Source organism: Dreissena polymorpha, chromosome 8 (assembly GCF_020536995.1).
Source record: "Dreissena polymorpha isolate Duluth1 chromosome 8, UMN_Dpol_1.0, whole genome shotgun sequence".
Lineage (NCBI taxonomy): Eukaryota > Metazoa > Mollusca > Bivalvia > Myida > Dreissenidae > Dreissena > Dreissena polymorpha.
Genome location: NC_068362.1, coordinates 49917515 through 49936534, shown reverse-complemented (window position 1 = coordinate 49936534; position 19020 = coordinate 49917515). Strand labels below are relative to the sequence as shown.

At 33.4% G+C, this 19020-nt stretch overlaps 1 protein-coding gene and 1 long non-coding RNA gene across 3 annotated transcripts; both read right to left on the bottom strand.

The window, feature by feature from the left end:
- Window positions 1-863: 863 nt before the first annotated feature.
- Window positions 864-10407, bottom strand: LOC127843095 (uncharacterized). Of its 2 annotated transcripts, XR_008032085.1 has the most exons (8): window positions 10067-10407; window positions 8001-8100; window positions 7577-7745; window positions 7222-7420; window positions 6705-6787; window positions 6471-6491; window positions 6199-6281; window positions 864-5146 (listed from the first exon to the last, which is right to left on the bottom strand). It is a non-coding gene; the product is annotated as an uncharacterized LOC127843095 (long non-coding RNA). The 2 variants fall into 2 exon arrangements; XR_008032084.1 differs by lacking the exon at window positions 10067-10407 and having other exon boundaries at window positions 8001-8469.
- A 315-nt stretch (window positions 10408-10722) lies between these two features.
- On the bottom strand, window positions 10723-18219 carry LOC127842098 (uncharacterized). Its single transcript, XM_052371421.1, has 7 exons — window positions 18093-18219; window positions 16530-16745; window positions 14923-15051; window positions 12110-14248; window positions 11859-11981; window positions 11179-11284; window positions 10723-10894 (listed from the first exon to the last, which is right to left on the bottom strand). Exons 1-7 carry the CDS (start codon window positions 18166-18168, stop codon window positions 10816-10818), a joined length of 2868 nt encoding a protein of 955 aa, XP_052227381.1. The 5' UTR covers window positions 18169-18219; the 3' UTR covers window positions 10723-10815.
- Window positions 18220-19020: the final 801 nt, after the last annotated feature.

The following is a 19020-nucleotide window of genomic DNA, read 5'->3' as shown; positions in this document are numbered from 1 at the left end:
TGTCAGTGCTGATGATGTCTTTGACAATTTTCTTTTGAAAAATGCTGAACTGAAATAAATGTTAGTTCTTGCAAATATTTTATAATTATAAATGAGAGCCAGCATTTATTTAAATCTTATCCATTTGTCTGGCCAAACAAATAAAAGGCTCGAGTCCATTATTATGAACTTCCTTAATATTAAATAACGTTTTATAATTAATTAATTGTCAATATTAATTTAAAAGCTGTGTATTATAAAAGCTTAAAAGTCCATAAACACTCAAAATCAACGAATAGTGCGTACAATATTTCGAAAAATAAAGTTTACACATAAAAAAACCCAAAGTTCCTTATAGCAATAGCCACAATTTCAACGCTATATGTGGTCTGGTAACATAGAGTTAGAGCGATACAAAGTGCTAGTGTTTTTTTTTGTCAAAAAAAAACTTCATTTGAATTTCCGGCTACGATATCCGAACTTTTACGAGCGAATACGAGATTGGCTTCGGGCAGCTTCGGAAGGACGACGTAGTTTTCATGAATACGTCGTTCTTCCGATGCTGCCCAAAGGTAGTCTCGCGTTCGCTCGTAAATGTTCAGATAACGTGGCGGGAAATTAACATGGAATATATTATTGTCGCAAAAAAAATAAATGAGCAATTTGTATCTCGTTAAATTTATGGTTCCATAGCACATCTAACGTTAAAATTTTGGCTAAAGCTATAAGTAACACTGATTGTTTATGGGTTAACTTTATTTTACGAAATATTTTGGGAAATATTCATCGATTTTAAGTAGTTATGTTACTTCAAGATTAAACAGCCTGACAAAAATGCGTTTCAAGATTTCGTGGAAACATACTATCTGAACAAGATTAAGAGCTTTCTCGCAAAACTTTATTTCGTCAAAATATCAACTCGATTTCCGAGAAGGGAACGAAATACTGAGAAAAGGTTTAACCACGCCGTCTTTGCGTTTTAATGATACATACATCTAGTTCAACACTCATCGACAGTAAATAAAACGATAACATAGTCGAAAGTTTGCTCACATACTTATGCATGTATTTTTTAATATAAAAATTGAGAATACTGAAATATGTATGAGTCCATTGATATTATTGCCAGAAAGTATATTTGACAGTATTATTACACGCAGTTCACATTACATATACGTGTATGTAACTTAACCATTCTGTCGTAATAATATCGCTTATTGGATTCTTTAAAACAAATACCTAGATTATTTCTGATTATTATGCAATAAACAAATGTAACAACAAAATCAAATATAATAAGAAAAACAACAGAATTAGAGCGGGGAATTAAACATCAAAGTATACACTATCCGAAACAGATATATATTGTTTGATATTCACAAAACACTTTAATTAAATTAGATATATCAATCGAACACACACACACACACACACACACACACACACACACACACACACACACACACACACACACACACACACACACACACACACACACACACACACACACACACACACACACACACACACACACACACACACACACACACACACACACACACACACACACACACACACACACACACACACACACACACACACACACACACACACACATACTTGTAAAACCTTCCAACCGGGGAAATGTGTTCTAAACCTACCAACCGGGGACCACCATTTCCACATATTCTAGAAAGCTGAAAGTGATAAAGAACAGACAAGTTTCGAACCTAAAATACGATTTTGACATAAAAATTATGATAAATAGGGTAATAAATCAAAGAAAATTTTACATGCACACCGGGGAATTATGTGCGTACCAAATGAGGAACTGCGATGTGTGCCAACTGGGGAACGGTGTATACCGACAGGGGTACTAAGTGCGTACCAACTGTGGAACTTCAATGTGTACCAACAGGGGAATGGTGTATACCAACAGGGGAACTTAGTGCGTTCCAACTGTGGCACTTCAATGTGTTCCAACTGGGGAACGGTGTATACCAACAGGGGTACTATGTGCGTACCAACCGTGGAACTTTAATGTGTGCCAACAGGGGAATTGTGTTAACCAAGAGAGGAACTTAAGCGCGCTATCACCGTGGAACTTCAATAATGTCCAACGGGGAATTTGCGTTTACCAACAGGGGTAATTGTGTGTAATTATGGTACCGTTGTTAATAGGACAATGGCGTGCACGTTCATGGATAATATTTATGTTAGTACAAAAATTGAAAAGAATATGTATGATACAATATTTAAATTAAATATGTTTATCATATGACCTTATATAAGTTATACACAAATGCCTTATTTGATTGACTCAAATAGTATTCACGTCAAAATAAGCATAAGAGACAAAACAATCAAACAATACATTTATGACTTCATTAGATATAAGCCGACTACAAGCATGCAAGTGCTGCAAAATACCATAACAATCATGGTGCAATTAATCAACAAATGAAAACAATTCGTTCTTAAAACTTAAAAATAATGTTATTTTTTTCAGGCCACGCTATTTGTCAAACCGAATGAAGGAGAGGGGGAGGCGGCTTATTTGTTTAATTCCTTTTTTCCATCAGAAAAAAGCATTCACGATTTTCACGTACTATGAAGTTTTTTATCCTAAAAGAAGAACTGCCCATATGCATGTAGATTGAGTAGTGTAAATTAACTTTGTCCTTACTCTGACATTATAAAATAACTCATGCATTTAATCCCCTGAAATAGGTAAACATCAGAAAATTCATTCACACGCATGGCAACTTCCACTTCACTTAAATTGTCTTAAATACATTTATTGCACTTTCAAAAATAATAAAATCTGTAACTTGAAACAATCATGAACGTTTCACAACTAATGTGGCGAGGCCTGAGAAACTAAATAGTTTAGTAAACTAGCAAAACGACTTGATAACAATGCATTTTGATGCTCCAGTGACTTAGTCTACGGAGGTAGGTCAATCTGAATAATGATCAGTATTTATTGTTATAATATATGTATTCCAATTCTACAACTGTGATACCATTAAACATGTGTTGTATTAAAAAAATACAGTATGTATGCCTTTGTTTGAGTAGAGAATGCCCAAAACGGGTTAACGTTAATAATGAACTTACATTTAATTCTACCTGTCGAAATAACAGATTATATTTTAAGGAAAATAGTCACTGGTAATCGCTTTGTTTTCCCTTGCAAACCAAACACCTTTTTTTAAGATTTGAATTCACGTATTTTGTTCAAACTACCTTTATGTAAACCAACTTATGTACCTAATTTTTGCATAAAATATAATAGAAAGAGTGTATTTTAAGCACTGAAAAGTTATGCCGATGTGTCATCCATATATTATTTGTTGAAAACAATATAAAAGTTATAATTAATGTTGTTATACACGTATAATCACCGCTGACTTTGACAGCATTATCATTATATAAAAACACTAATAATTAAATATGAACCAAAGCAAACACTTATCAAACACGTAGTTTAATATTATTTTAAATCACTTACATTGTAGTATATATACTTACTGGGAGTGCACATGTGGATCAATTGTTAGACCCTTGTTGGTGCCAACTTAAAAATAATATGTACCAACAGGAAAATTATAACAGTGTGACTCAATTCTGAATATACAGCACCAAATCGAACACGATCAATTTCGCATACATGTCAAAACACTTAATTACATTCCAGATGGCAGATAACATGGTTAACATAATGATTAATCACTTAAAACAACCGACATTATAGCATCATATCGCAAAGTGTATAAACATGATAAATTATTAGCTTTGTGCATGCATTTACATATCACATATGAATATATGTTTCAAATATGTTTTGTTCTAGGTAATCTACAGCTTGTTCAAGTGTGTGTACATGAAGAGTATTCGAAAAAAAAACAAGTAAATAGCTTGTGTTAGAATGCATAAAAGAGGTCAGTCGCAAACGCGATAAATTGTTTTAACAATATCTTAGTCTGGGAAATGGGTATGTTAATTGATCTTTAACCATAAATGAGACAAACACATAACTAAATCTGGCATCTTAGTAATTTTCATCGTCGTTGAATTATAAACTTCAATTAAAACATGGGAAAAAATGCAAAACTCCTCGCGAATTTTTGTAGATCAAGCAATTTTGATATGAAAAACATATAAACATACCAATTATATACACAAAGCAAATATGTGAATTGATAGCTTATGTGAATATCTACACGCAAAACAAATGCACACAAATCTGTGTTGGAAATTATTGTAATATTTAACAACTATTTAATCAATTCTAGTGCGATATTTACGCAATAATTTACATTTTGGTAAATTTTTACTTTAAAATATCTATTAAGTACTCAACTGCAAGTCAGACACCTGTCATTCAAAACAAATTTAGTAAAATTGACAAAATATTCATTTGTATTCTTCATATTGTAGCAGTAGTTTAGCAGTAGTTTTTTTATGTTATTTACATTTATCTTATTACATCTAAAAGTGTTTGTTTGTTATGCTTGAACAAAACGTTTGTTTCCATTTATCCGACTGAATTTTGTTGTGCCTTCTCTGAACGTTTAGCCTTCTAGATTGATTTTTTATCATGTTTGCTATATTCATTTATATACACCAAGTTTAGGGTAAAAAATAACTTGTATAGTGAGTAACTCGTAGAAATTCGTCATAGAAAGTACAAAGAAACACTCTTTGGCCGAACTATATACCAATCCTAATTTGTTCGGCGATATGATTATGAACAAATAACGTTTTTGACTGAACCGTATTAATAAAACATTCAAATACAATAAGCACACATATATCGTTTTCGAAAAGAGTATATAGAACAAGAAAACACAAAAAAATGTGGCAACTTCATCCTTTAACGTATTCTCCTAAACGTGCATTATATGTGTAATATTTTTTTAAGTTAAAAGTCCTCGTCGCTTTTTTGTTTCAATTAAATTTCTGCAAAAGTCTTTGACATTTTTCCAACTTCTGTTGTGAAGGTCATTCTCACATTCAATACATGCAAGTATTTCTTTTTTCCCTGGTAATTTACCCATTATCAAAAAACGATCAAAGTGTCTGTGGACAGCTCCTTTTTCGTTTTCACTCCATTGCTTTTTGGCTGCTTGTTTTGTTCTCCTGGTATTTGAAGTACCCTTTTCTGTACATGGATAATAAAACACCATATGACGTCGCTAACTGCCGTGTGTAAGATATTCATATTAAATATATACTTCAGTACAATTTTTCATAGCAAAATTACGACAAAAGCGTCCAGGTACTTACGGCACCTGATAATGACATCGATGTCACACGACAAATTTGGAAACATTATTTTGCCTAATGAATCAAACAATTACTTTTTTAAAGATTGACTGAATACACCGACGTAGCATGTCATAACATATACCAGGTTATAACATGTTATCAAAGTTCGAAAAAGTATACAATGAATATTTTTTACAGATACTAATAAGACAAAATGTATGCACGGTTAAATGAAAGGTATTGTACTTCTCTGGACAAATGTGTTGGAAGAAAAAAGAACTGGTGAACGGACTGCGGTTCACGGTAAATCCTGTATGTATTGTGCGGTGGTGGGTATAAAATGAACTATCTTTTCTTACCCATGTCAGAATATATCGTATAGTAAAATATCGAGTAGACGCTATTGTTTTTTTTTTGTCGTTAAGATAAAATATCAACCAATGTCCATATGTAACACGCAAGTTAAATTTCCTAATGTCTCAGAGTTTCATACACAGTAATTGGCAGCGTATAAGTGTTATACTGAAAATTAAAATTAATGATATTACACTTCTTGGATAAGCGATAATTAACGTTTTTGTGATTATGATGAAGTCGATCTTTATAGACTACAGTGGTTAATACACATGCTCACCAGTTTCATTGACAGGTGTAAGTTCTAAATTCTTTGTGTATATGAAGATTTTGAAAGACAAGTAGTTCATAGTCACTACAACTGGTAAACAATATTTTTATTCTTTTAAAATTCGTAAAACGTGTGCTATAACATGTTAATATAATGATCATCGACGTACGTGTTATGTTAAGCCCAAATACCAATTAGCATCACCCGGATTAAATATTGGCACAATATAATTTAATGCAAAATTACGCCAATTTCACTGAAGACTAAACCAAACCAGAAAATACGCCTTAGTAGCTTCGACATAGTAAAATTTTACAAACCGTCTCATCGACTTCTTCCGTGTGTACGGATGTTGTTTGTCCTGGTCCCTGGCTGTCCGTAGATCCAGTAGTCATTGTGTTGCCTATTCAAAACAACAATAAAAAATGGTATAACACATAATTTAGTCAGAGTTAAAAAGTTCGTTATTCATGAAACCATTTAGTACAACACATTGGCATTAATTCCTTGTACAACAATTACAATAATTTCATGATGTTCATAATATGATTTTAGGCATGTGTAGCAATAACAAAATCACTGTGAAACATACCCTTTTTTGTTCCGTACATTTCTGAAAATGCAAAAAACAAATACACATTATCAGACAGAACGCATTTCAAGTAGAGCTTGACGACGTTCAATGATAAACCATTTTAATTCACGGCTAAAAGTTATTTAACCAGAAAATACGCCTTAGTAAGGCAAAATTACGCCCATTTCACTGAAGACAAAACCAACCAGAAAATACGCCTTAGTAGCTTCGACCTTGCGAAATATTACAAACCGTCTCATTGACTTCTTCCGTGTGTGTGGATGTTGTTTGTCCTGGTTCCTGGCTGTCCGTAGATCTAGTAGTCATTGTGTTGCCTATTCAAAACAACAATAAAAATTGGTATTACACATAACTAGTCAGTGTTAGAAAGTTCGTTAGTTATGAAACCATTAAGTACAACGCATTTGTATTAATGCATGTGTAGTAATAACAAATCACTGTGAAACATACCCATTTTTTGCTCCGTGCATTTCTGACAATTCAAATAACAAATACACATTATCAGACAGACCGCATTAAAGTAGAGCTTGACGACGTTCAATGATTAAACATTTTAATTCACGGCAAAAAGATATTTGAATATCTGTATTTAAAATGAATAACTCATGAATGAACATGAATGTAATCATAAAACTGATTGGCTATATTTATAAAAATAATAATTCAAAAGACATTTAAAGCTTATTTTAAATGTGATAAATATCAGTGATAAATCCATCACAGATGACATCTTTACAATAGAATGTACCTTTCTCCATGGAAGTGTTGGTACTCCATAATCATATCGGAGTTCCTCGCCAATTGCAATGTCTCTGTCGGCGAAAGTGCATAGATGGAGAGTTTGGTTGACTTCAACTATTTTCATTACACAATATTGTTTTGCGTCTCCATTTTCGGCATCATTTATCATTCGACCCTCATGAAATATATCGTTGGTAGCGTCAGTGCTGAATAAGACATTTAAATAAACACTTCTGTTGCTTTAAACTAAAATAACGCGCATGCCAAATTTAATTATTATGGTGAAAAATCTAAAGATAATTCCTCTTCTAATGGCGTGATTTAAACGTTTGATGTGCAAAGTAAAGATAATTTGTAGTTACCAGCAAGATTTGTCTCTGTATTTAAAAAAGTAAATGAAGCTGCCTTGACCCTCCTTTTCATACTCCTTTTCTAATTGCCGTGCATGTTTTACTCGTGTTATCAGATCCCCTTTGTATTCGAGAAGAAAGTCTCCTTTTTTAAAAGGCTTAGTGGCAAAGACTCCTTCGCCTGAAATATTTATATTTGTAGACATTTTATATTAATAATCATTTTGGTCATATAATTGAAGGCTAGATATAGGCGCCAATAGTGTTTTATTAATAAATAATCAATAGATCTTTATGCTACTTCCATACTTCTGTCCAGTATTAAGTAACCCAATAGTCCATGTTTGTTTGCTTCTTTTTAATGGAAAGTGGCTACGATGTTCTTTTATAATTTCTAAACGACTTTAAACATAACCATATACAAAAATATTTGTACCTATGACATCATTGACGGTTTTACTTCAAACCCTGGTGGATCAACGTAATTCTGGCAGTACGTTCTTGCGAGATCAAGGGGACTTGGACCCTTTTGGCTACTAAATGTTAAAATGGAAATGTCGATGAGAAAAACAACAAGAGCTGTCAGAAAACAGCGCGCTCGACTATTCAAGAGCTTGACAGTATAAAGTAAGCCACCATGGGGAAATTGTTCATATTCAATAAGGTCAAGGTACTATAGTTATATTCTAACTGGAAGAGGACCATAATTGAAACATATTGATCCTATGTCAATGTCTTGTAACTTGTGAATATGTTACTATGTCGTAATAAATAAGTTTAAACCAAACATATTGATCGCTTATGTTTTAAAGAAGTGGTACATTATAGACGATATTGAGTTCAGCTTTCCACAAAACATATGAATTGAACATTTGTAAAGACATAAAACAAACTAATAAGATTGTATTTCAAGTTTGATAGCAATAGCTTGGGTGGGATGGTTGGACGGTCTTAAGAAAAAACAAATTGCTTTTTTAACATGTTAAAAAAAAATAAGAAAAACAAAAACATTTTTTTTTTGGGGGGGGGGACTTCTAGGGTGGGGCGTGTGGGATGGTTTGGGTGAAGACCATTGTGGTGAATCAGGTAAGTGTTGTTTTGTCAAAGTATGAATCAACTTTGATCTTAAATAAAGAAGTTATGGCAATTTAATCAAAATTTATTAATTTGACCGTCAGATTCAATGTCAAAGGTCAAGGTAAAATTCAACTTGCCAGGTGCAGTACCCTCATGATAGTAAGAAAGTATTTGAAGTTTGAAAGCAATAGCCTTGATACTTTAGAAGTAAAGTCGATGTAAACACAAAATTTAACAAAATATTCAAAGTTACTAAGTGGAAAAAGGGCCATAATTCTTACAAAATGCTTGTTACAGTTGTCTGCTCTTGTTTATAGATTGTGGTCATGTTGGTCAAGAAGTATGCAAAATATGAAAGCAGCATGTCAAGGGACAATTAAAATATTTGAGGTGGTACGCAAAGTTTAACAAATAATTATTAATAATATGCATATTCTAAGTGGAAAAAGGGGCCATAATTCTTACAAAATGTTGTTTACAGTAGTCTGCTCTTGTTTATAGATTGGGGTCATGTTGGTTCAGAGGTATGCAAAATATGAAAGCAATATGTCAAGGGACAAAGACAATATTTAAGGTGGTACGCAAACTTTAACATAGAATAACCAATAATATGCATATTCTAAGTGAAAAAAGGGGCCATAATTCTTACAAAATGCTTTTTACAGTTGTCTGCTCGTGTTTATAGATTGGGGTCATGTTGGTAAAGAAGTATGCAAAATATGACACCTTATGTCAAGGGACAAAGAAAATATTTGAGGTGGAACGCAAACTTTAATAAAGATTTATCAATAATATGAATATTCTAAGTGGAAAAGGGGCCATAATTCTTACAAAATGCTTGTTAAAGTTGTCTGCTCTTGTTTATCGATTGGGGTTATGTTGGTAAAGAAGTATGCAAAATATAAAAGCAATATGTCAAGGGACATAGAAAGTATTTGCGGTGGTACGTAAACTTTAACAAAGATTTATCAATAATATGCATATTTTAAGTGGGAAAAGGGGCCATAATTCTTACAATATGCTTGTTACAGTTGTCTGCTCTTATTTATAGATTGGGGTCATGTTGGTAAGGAAGTATGCTTAATATAAAAGCAATATGTTTAGGGACAATATTTGAGGTGGTACGCAACCTTTAACATTCTAACGCTCACGCTCACGCTAACGCTCACGCTAACGCCGAAGCCGGAGTGAGTAGGATAGCTCCACTATATATATATATAACGAAAAACTGCCTAGAGCTCTACTTTGTTTAACGTATATTTATAAAATATATTCGTGGAATATGTACCGTAAAACAAGCTTTGTAATCAAATGATATTTATATAAATCGATCTTTAGAATTCGTCTTCCAGTATTACTTTAACGTTTACATAAAAACGCTTTTTAATAGAAATTGAAAGTTGTAAACATAATTAAAAAACTTACCTTAGTTTAATGCGTTTTTTCGCTCGAAACTCCATTTTTCCAACTTACTTTCACTAAATGATATAAATACCGAGTGTATGATTTTTAAACAGCGCAACCGGGGAACTGTTATAAGCCTGGATACACACTCGATTGTAATTTGGTCAAAAATTGTGTATATTTTGTGCATGCCACAAACCCGCTAATCGGGGAAGGCGTTGGATTTCTAATTTAAATTGACAGTTTGGTATTTCATACACGTAGATTAGAGATTTTCGCCTAAAACCAACCGGGGAATTCCCCGGTTGGTAGGTGTTCCCCGGTTTGTTGGTGTGTATTCATACAATTTGCCCCGGTTGGTAGGTTTTACAAACTCACACACAACACACACACACACACACACACACACACACACACACACACACACACACACACACACACACACACACACACACACACACACACACACACACACACACACACACACACACACACACACACACACACACACACACACACACACACACACACACACACACACACACACACGCACACACGCACACACGAACACACACACACACACACACACACGGTCCATCTTCCCAGTTAAGACGTTTACAGACTCTAATACAAGTAGAACAAAAACTGCTCCATTATAAAAATGATATAACCATGTCCAAAATGTACTCTTTAAATATAACATATCACAATAACACTTCAGTATACATTTATATTTTAGGAGTGTCACGTAAGATATTTCAATTCGTATCTCATGGGCAATTATTGGCTTCGCATCCGTTGAATGAACTATGTTTAGGCTGGCTTAGCTTGTCTGTTCTTGCACGGATACTGTAAAAATGAACAAGAACGATTGCTATAATTTAGTTTACAAACACATATAATATGAGAAGTATCGAAAAGTTATTCGTTAAATAATTAATTCAATATTTCGTATGTCAGTTTAGAAACGTTATGTATTGTTAAACGAAATGTTAGTTTTCTTCCATGCTTGTCGACGAAAATAATAATAATAATAAGATTCTGGAGAGGAGAGCTAGTATAATATTTTATTGAACAGGTAATACATTTTCATGCAGATTGAAAACTTCCATTACGAACCAAATAAAAACTACCTTATATAGTGTCTCCAAACTAAAACTCCAACGGCAACACATATGAAAGCTAATCCCAGCAGTGCCGAAAGTATTACAACTTCAAGCTCAACACCTGTCTTCTTTTCTGTGAATGATTTGTAAACATGTATAACAGGTATGTTATTAGATTATAAAGAGCTTTAATGTTGTTTAAGAATATGCGCACCTTACAAAAAATGAATAAATACAATCGATTAACCATTTTGATTGCAATTTTGTTCTTTCTACATGTATTTATCTTTGTCCACTCAATAAGCATATCTGTACTCAGCACTTACATGTGTATAATACATTGTGTGTATAAGAGTAAAAATACGAACTAAAACACCAACTATGACATCGCAAATATTCCCGGTATGCCGTTTATAGACAATAAAAATGGATAATATGTACGTACTACATACATTGTATTATGGTGATATCGTTTAACTCGATTGATAGTGCTCGAAACACAATAACTGTGTTATGGTCAATTAGGAAAAGCAAACATTACGTGAAGCAAAGTAGTTTCTTTAGACAGATAATTGCACAATATGTATACTTTTGCATTCATAGTTATTTATCCATTAACATTCATATGGCGAATGAAAATCAATGTTGTTACTACGTATGAACAAGATTTGTACAAGAAAATAATGCTCTGTAATATGACTATATACCATTAGCATAGTCCATATTCACACTGTCATCTTGATCTTCAGATGTCTCATCGTCAACAATAACCGCTGTAGTAATGGTAGTGAAAAGCGTGGTTCTGTCGTCGGTATTGTAAAATACATTCTCTGAAGATGGTAACAGTGCATGTAAAAAACGAAGTAATAATAGACGAAGCCATAAAAAGCTTATTTTGCAGTTTATTTTTTTAACAAACTTAATAACAATACACATACGAAACCTAGTTATAACTTACCCAATACCGTCACGGATGCTTCGTCAAAAGAATAATTCGCAACCAGATTTCCAGCAACACAATGGTACGCCCCAGCGTCGTCGATCGTTGCATTTAAAATGGTCAAGGTCATTGAATGTTGATCTGACATAATATGTCTGTCCTTGTACCACCAAAACAGGGGCTTTGGGTCGCCTGTTGCATTACAAACTAGATATATTTTCTCGCTCGTCTTTACAGTTCGATTTTGAAGAGGCTGTAGCATTTCGGGAGCTTTTGAACAGAACACACCGTGTTCGTTTATCTGTCGCAGTGTTGTTAATAAAGTTATCGACATCGAATCTACATCTTCAATAGTATGGGAACTGTTGCCGACTAAAAGTATGAAAAGTTCTTCAAAGTTCGATATATAATCGAGGCTTTCAGTTTGGTTTGTGACATTTACAGCCATATACTGTTCGTACAATGTTGCTATGGCAAAATGAGCGCAGTCTAGAAATGAAGCGCACGTTTCATTGTCAAAATATTCCACCGTGACATTGTTCATGGCAGCAATCCATTGGTTAACAATCATAATTTTGTTCGCACCATCAGCTTCATTGTCCACAAACGTCCAAGCATCATCTGCAAATGCAGCTATGTTAGCCAAAAGTTGATTTGTTGCAATATTTTCTCTTGCTCCGTCAATAGCTTTCTCCATATCGGAAATGCTCATGTTGAATTCGTCTTGGGCAACCTTTTGGTCAATACCAATACTTGCGGACGATACATTGTCTGACATAGCGTGAGTATTAAAGGTTCGTAGGGATATTTTGAGTGAGGTCATATTCTTTATTGAAGCTGCAGTGTCGTGTACCAATTCCAACAGTGTGATTGTCGTGTCGTAGAAAAACCGATGAATACTTGAGAACATTATGCATTTTTCAGTAAACAACTGTTTCCTTAAATTATACTCAGCCGACTTATATTGGGGCTTTTCGTATCTTAAAAAAATTTCATTTAACGTTTTATTTGCAAAGATTTCAAAATGCGCATCGTCTACTTCTGAATTGCGAACGAATCGCATCGCTTTGTAAAGACCAGCAACTGTTTTATCCAGTATTTCACGCCTTTGTGTTCCAGTAAACAGGTTGTCCATCTTGTTTAGTGTCATTTCGATTGTTCCTTTTGCGGCATTCCAGATACTTTGTATGGGATCATTAAAATTAATGTTCATATGAATTGTTTCGAAACCAGCATTGAATGCATTCATTTCACACTGGACATAAAATATTGGAAAATCCTTCGTTGAACCTATTTCATAGCGGCAATTCCTGACCACAAACAACGATTGCAAACTGTATTTTATTACAAAATTCAGGGCCATAAATCCGAGTCGAACAACTGCCTTTACCGCTTCAAGAGCTATCTTTGCGTCTTCTAAAATAGTATTGGCACTTTCTAAAGCAACATTTGCCATAGACAGAGCAACCTTAGCAATGTCCAGAACAAAGCGAGATTTATCTACAAGTACCTGTGCAGCAGACACAGCCGTTTTTGCTGCATCGAGTACGAGCATCGGTACACGCAATGCAAGTTGAGCAACCTCTAGAGCTGCATAGGCTATTCCACGCAGTACATAACAAAAACCGTTTTCGGCAGCACATATCGGGTCAGGAATAGAAAACATACAGCTCGTAAATGAACAGCATGGATAGTATATTGTTACAAACCACACTTTCTTCGAGCAAATACTACAATGTATTCCTGGAACACATACATTGGCGCATGTTTTAATTTTACAAAGCCGATCGACATTTTGTTGAGCCTCTTCTAATGCATCAAGTGCATTTTGAAAAGGTTTTTTTGCTTCCTCAAGTTTTACTTTTGCAACTTCCAGTGCTCGCACTGCGTTGTCAAAAGCAGCATTTGCTGAACTTACGGCTGATTTTTTATTTTCAAGCCAGCTTTGAGCAGCAGATAAATCACGTTGAGCAGCCGTGAATCTGTTCTGTACTCCGCTTAAACGAATATTTGCGTCATATGCGAGGAGCTGTGTATACTGCGTTAGCGCCGAATGGTAATTGTTTGCAAAATCCTCGATACCGTCAACATCCGCAATAAAACGACTCATTTTGTTTAAACCTGTTCTTTCCAGGACAGGAATTGCGTTCTTGGTTTCTGGAAAAATAGTGTAAGAGTCTCTCGAGAATAAATTGTAATCTGTATTAAACCATTGTGATACGGTCTGACAAATCTCAATGTCTGTAAAATTTTAAAATATCAAACTGCACGCAGATTTGCCAAAGAATTTCATGGTGTATATAAACACAAATATAAACTAAAAATATTCATATTTTTAATTTTTGGTATTTCTGTTTGTGTACCTGGTAGAATGATTATTGTGGATAGATTGCTCGAAGACCGACGTTTATTTAAATTGATTAACGGGCGCAACTAACTTAAAACAAAATTACAAACCGTATTTCAGTGTTTGTTATTCACATGCTATCTGTGCCTTATTATTTAACACAGAACGGTTATTCCATTCACCACTTATTTAAGAATTCGTGTTTGACCCCATGTTATTAATTTTTATTTAAGCGTAGAATCTTAAGCGTTATTACTAACAGGGACCATCCAAATATCTTTACGCTTTTGAAAAATGTCTTAAAATGTATTTCAATGCAAATTTACTATTGGTCTTTAATAATGATAAGTACAAGAAAAACACTTTCTTTCACATGATTTAAACGCGGGATATCTGAAAGCAAACATCCCAACATATACCTCTTTATATTTACATTTATTAATTATTCTCAGCAAACTTTAAACAATACCAAATCCTACAATACCTATGCAGCCTTTTCCGTAACCACCAGGTATGTAGCCGTATTCACATTGGGTGCACCGGATTCTATCGGGGTAACCACCACATTCTTGTTTTCCGGGTAGACAGTGGTCGATTGCGATTGGGTTGCAGTCTTGAATCAAACAATCTGTATTTTATTTCTATTAAGTGCGATGCAATTTTGATTTTGTGTAACTTGCCTCTAGTAATGTGCGAAACCATCGTAAAATGGATTTTATAGTGGAAGCTTCAAATGATTGGTTAAAGCAAAACATGTGCAGACAGCCAAACAGGACGTTGCTCAAAGTGTTGAAACAACCCTAGAGCTTCTTAGTTTGGTTTCGTTTCCAAAAGTGACGGTGCTTTCTGAATAAGTTCCCAGAATATAAGTTATTGTGGCAGATAATCGTCGGAAATCTAAGCTGATGAAATTATCGTGTAATTTGTAAATATGTACATGTAACGTCTGTCAAGACGACCAGATTTTTTATCATTTCTTTTATCTGGCAAGATTATTGACTGAATACAGGAAAGGGCAGACAACTTCTTTCCTAAATGTCTTCAACCAAGCACGTGATTAATATGTTGTTTAAATCACTGACTTAAATTAAATGTATAGTTTAGTTGTCGCCCGAAAGAATGTATTTATTGTTGTTTAAAGACATTAGGGTCATTAATTTGTCATAGATGAATTTGAATAGACACAATGCATTATGATCTGTCTTTTTACAACCATCATCGTGGCCATTTCCTGATATTGCGAGACTATTTTCTGGCTATTTAACTATATGGTGTAATGTCTCTAAAGCATTTTAATCAAAGACACAATGCGATGACATATATTTTATTCATTTGTATGTGTGTTTAATGCCATTTCATTTTTCTTCTCATCTGACCGGATTTTGGTAATTTTCTTTTTAAAGAAAGGGCATCGTGTTATTTATAGTTCATGTATGCATTATAACTGGACATATCAAAGTCCCGTTTCCATCAGTGAATTAAGAACTTTGCTTGTTTAAATCGCATGCGTCTGGGTATTGATGGAATTCAACATTTCAATAATTATATCCTTTACATATTGTTACAAAATGTGGTTATACGGTAATGATATCAAATCAGATTTTCTATGCAGGTATCTGCAACAAAGCACCTTTTGTTAATTATAACATGTTTCCTTTAAATGTCTTACCAGATAACCAAAACGCGCTTGACCTCAACATTCTGAAATTTATTCCGATTAATCAAACGAACATACCCGGTTTATACTTATCCAAAGAACCATTACGATCGCTTTCCAATGACAGCATGTGTACAAATATTTGTAGATTCACCGGATAATAAAATCGGGTTATCGTTTATTGATGCTTGACTGATTGGGTACTTGGTCGATAATATTAATATGTGTAAGTGGGACATGATAATTTTCCATCTCACCTCGATCTAAACTGAACCAAAACTTAACTAAACGAAAGTACTTTATTATTGTGTACGCAATTGTTCTCGGGTATCAAAGCAGGAAGCCATTCTTATTTTTTTTATTAAATATTTTAAACAAGATGATATGACACATTGTTTTTCCCTGAAAATTATTTAAAGTCGAAAGGTACTCACGCTCACAGCAATCCCCTGATCGCCAAAGTTGACAATTGCACAATCCACGAAGAAGCTCGCCACCATTCAAACAAAAAGCATTGCATGTTTCACAGAAAGTTGTGTCATTTCCTCTGACACATGATGTGCATGTTCGGCATCTTTCACCACCGCCGCAACTCTTAGAACAACTTGGCCACGCCGGACAATCATAATAACTCCCCGATGAACATGCATCTGCCAAAATAAACACATTGTTTTTCACGTGATTCATTTCAAATCACAAAATGTTTGGTTTATTATTTTAATAAATCTCAATATGTTTATATGAAGTAACATGTTCTGATAAAAGAAAAGTGATGTTTTATATATTAAAGATTCCGAAGTCGTATTACAGTGAAAATTACTGCACCTTCTACTATGTAATGTCGTGTCGCTATCAATATTATTATGTTATTTATTAGTTAAATTCATATCGATCTTGTATTTGCGCTGAAGGCAACACTATGAGTTTTAGGCCGAATAATAATACGACTGTCTGAAGCTAAATAATACGTCCAATTTAAATTTAATAATTACTGAGAATGCTATTTACTGACTTTAAAATAATAAACCAAGTTTTATGCACGTGATAAGCGTCAAATTTTTAAAGTCGATTAATAATACACTTTTTTAATTGACGTAAATTTACAAATATTTAAATACTTAATTGGACTATATTACTGAAGAATTTTAATTTGACCGTATTTGTGATAATTGTAATTATTTTAATTAGTGTGATATTCAAAGCCATTTATGTATTATTGTATATAAAATATATTGTAGTAATTGCGGTAAATATATTTTGTTTCCTAACTGTGTCGACTATACACGCGGGTATTCCAGAAACATAATTACCTTTGAAAAAAAAAACACTTCTGCTGTGCTTAATTTTATGCGTGTATGGAAATAAGCAATATTTATGTAAATTAAATAAATAATCGATAAATATTTAATACCCGCAAATAATTACACGGATATACAAAAAAACAACTGCACAATGTATCGTATTAAATGTTGTCAATATTTGATTTGTCTCGATATGTTATAATATAATTTTGTATATGATTTGTTTTAGCTTCACGTCTTTGTCTCATGAGAGTTTCCTAATTTACGTGAGTCAATATGACACTGTAGTGCTCAAAATCAAGCTTCAGATTAATAATTAGTAAGTTTATTATTTATACACTATATTATGTACGTATTAAAAGTATGGACGTTAGTTAATTTGTTCTTATATTCGCATCGTCTCTGTATGCATTAGTCCGAGCCCTGGGTTAGTTAACTCATGTAATTGATATTTTTGATGTATTCGATCATCCGGGTACAGCAAAGAATACAATGTTGTCTGCATAATATTCAAAGGTTGAATAAAAGTAAGTAAATCACACTACAGTTTCATGATAAAATTAGATAAAAGCATAAATGACTGAAGCTCAAAAAGAATAATTGTCCAATACTAACAGTTCAATTATGAACCGAAATTATGGATATGCCAAGTTTATCAATTTCGTATTACCGTGAAGTAAACACATGTATACTTACCTGAAACAAAAAGTAAAACACATACGACTATTCCAGTCTGCCAGAATTTCGACGCATCCCTAAAAAAGGGTGCCATGCTTAACAGCTTTACTTCTCTCTTTAAGCGAACATGAATAACAAGTGTTAATCGAGCGGTCTTCTTTTATTTGATTTAGTACAAACACCGCCTTATATAGATCCGAAACTCTATGTTAACCACAAGAGGGGAAACACCGCTATTGTGATTTATATACTAGTAGTTTTTCAAATGTCAAGCAGTTTATTCAGGGGTTTGCATGCTTTGATACAACCTTTAAAGTTGATAAACCAAACAAGCAAAGACAAAAATTTATATACCAAAATTGTTCAAGTGTATAAACACGCATATTTATCAACTATAAACACAAAATTCAAATATTAAAATTAAAATGCAAATATGAAGTCAAATGTAGTAAAACAACATTAGTTTGTATAATATTATTACATATAAAACTACATATATTCAGTTTTATTTACGAATGTACAGTTCGAGGGATGAAAGCGAAAGGGTTCTAATTTACTTTTCTTCAGAAAATGAAAGTTTGGTATATATTTTTTAAACATCCATATCCGTCTTGAATACAAAACACTATATCAGGCAATCAATTTAAAACCAAAATCGGTTCATAGGTTCTTATAGACAAGTAGTTAAAAGTCTGAATGCGTAACAGAATTCGTTCGCATGTAAGAGATGTATGTAATGACAAATTGAACTTTAACTGTTTTGCTTGCAATTAATGAGGAATATAGTTAAAACATAGTGTCTATGCTTATTAAAGAAATCACCAGAAGACATAACATTTTGTAACAGGTGTCCAATTAGAAAACAATTTGACAAATTTAAGATCTTTTTCACACTGCAACTGAATGTGTTTTTTTCATTTATCATTTAATGCTTAGCTTGTGGTGC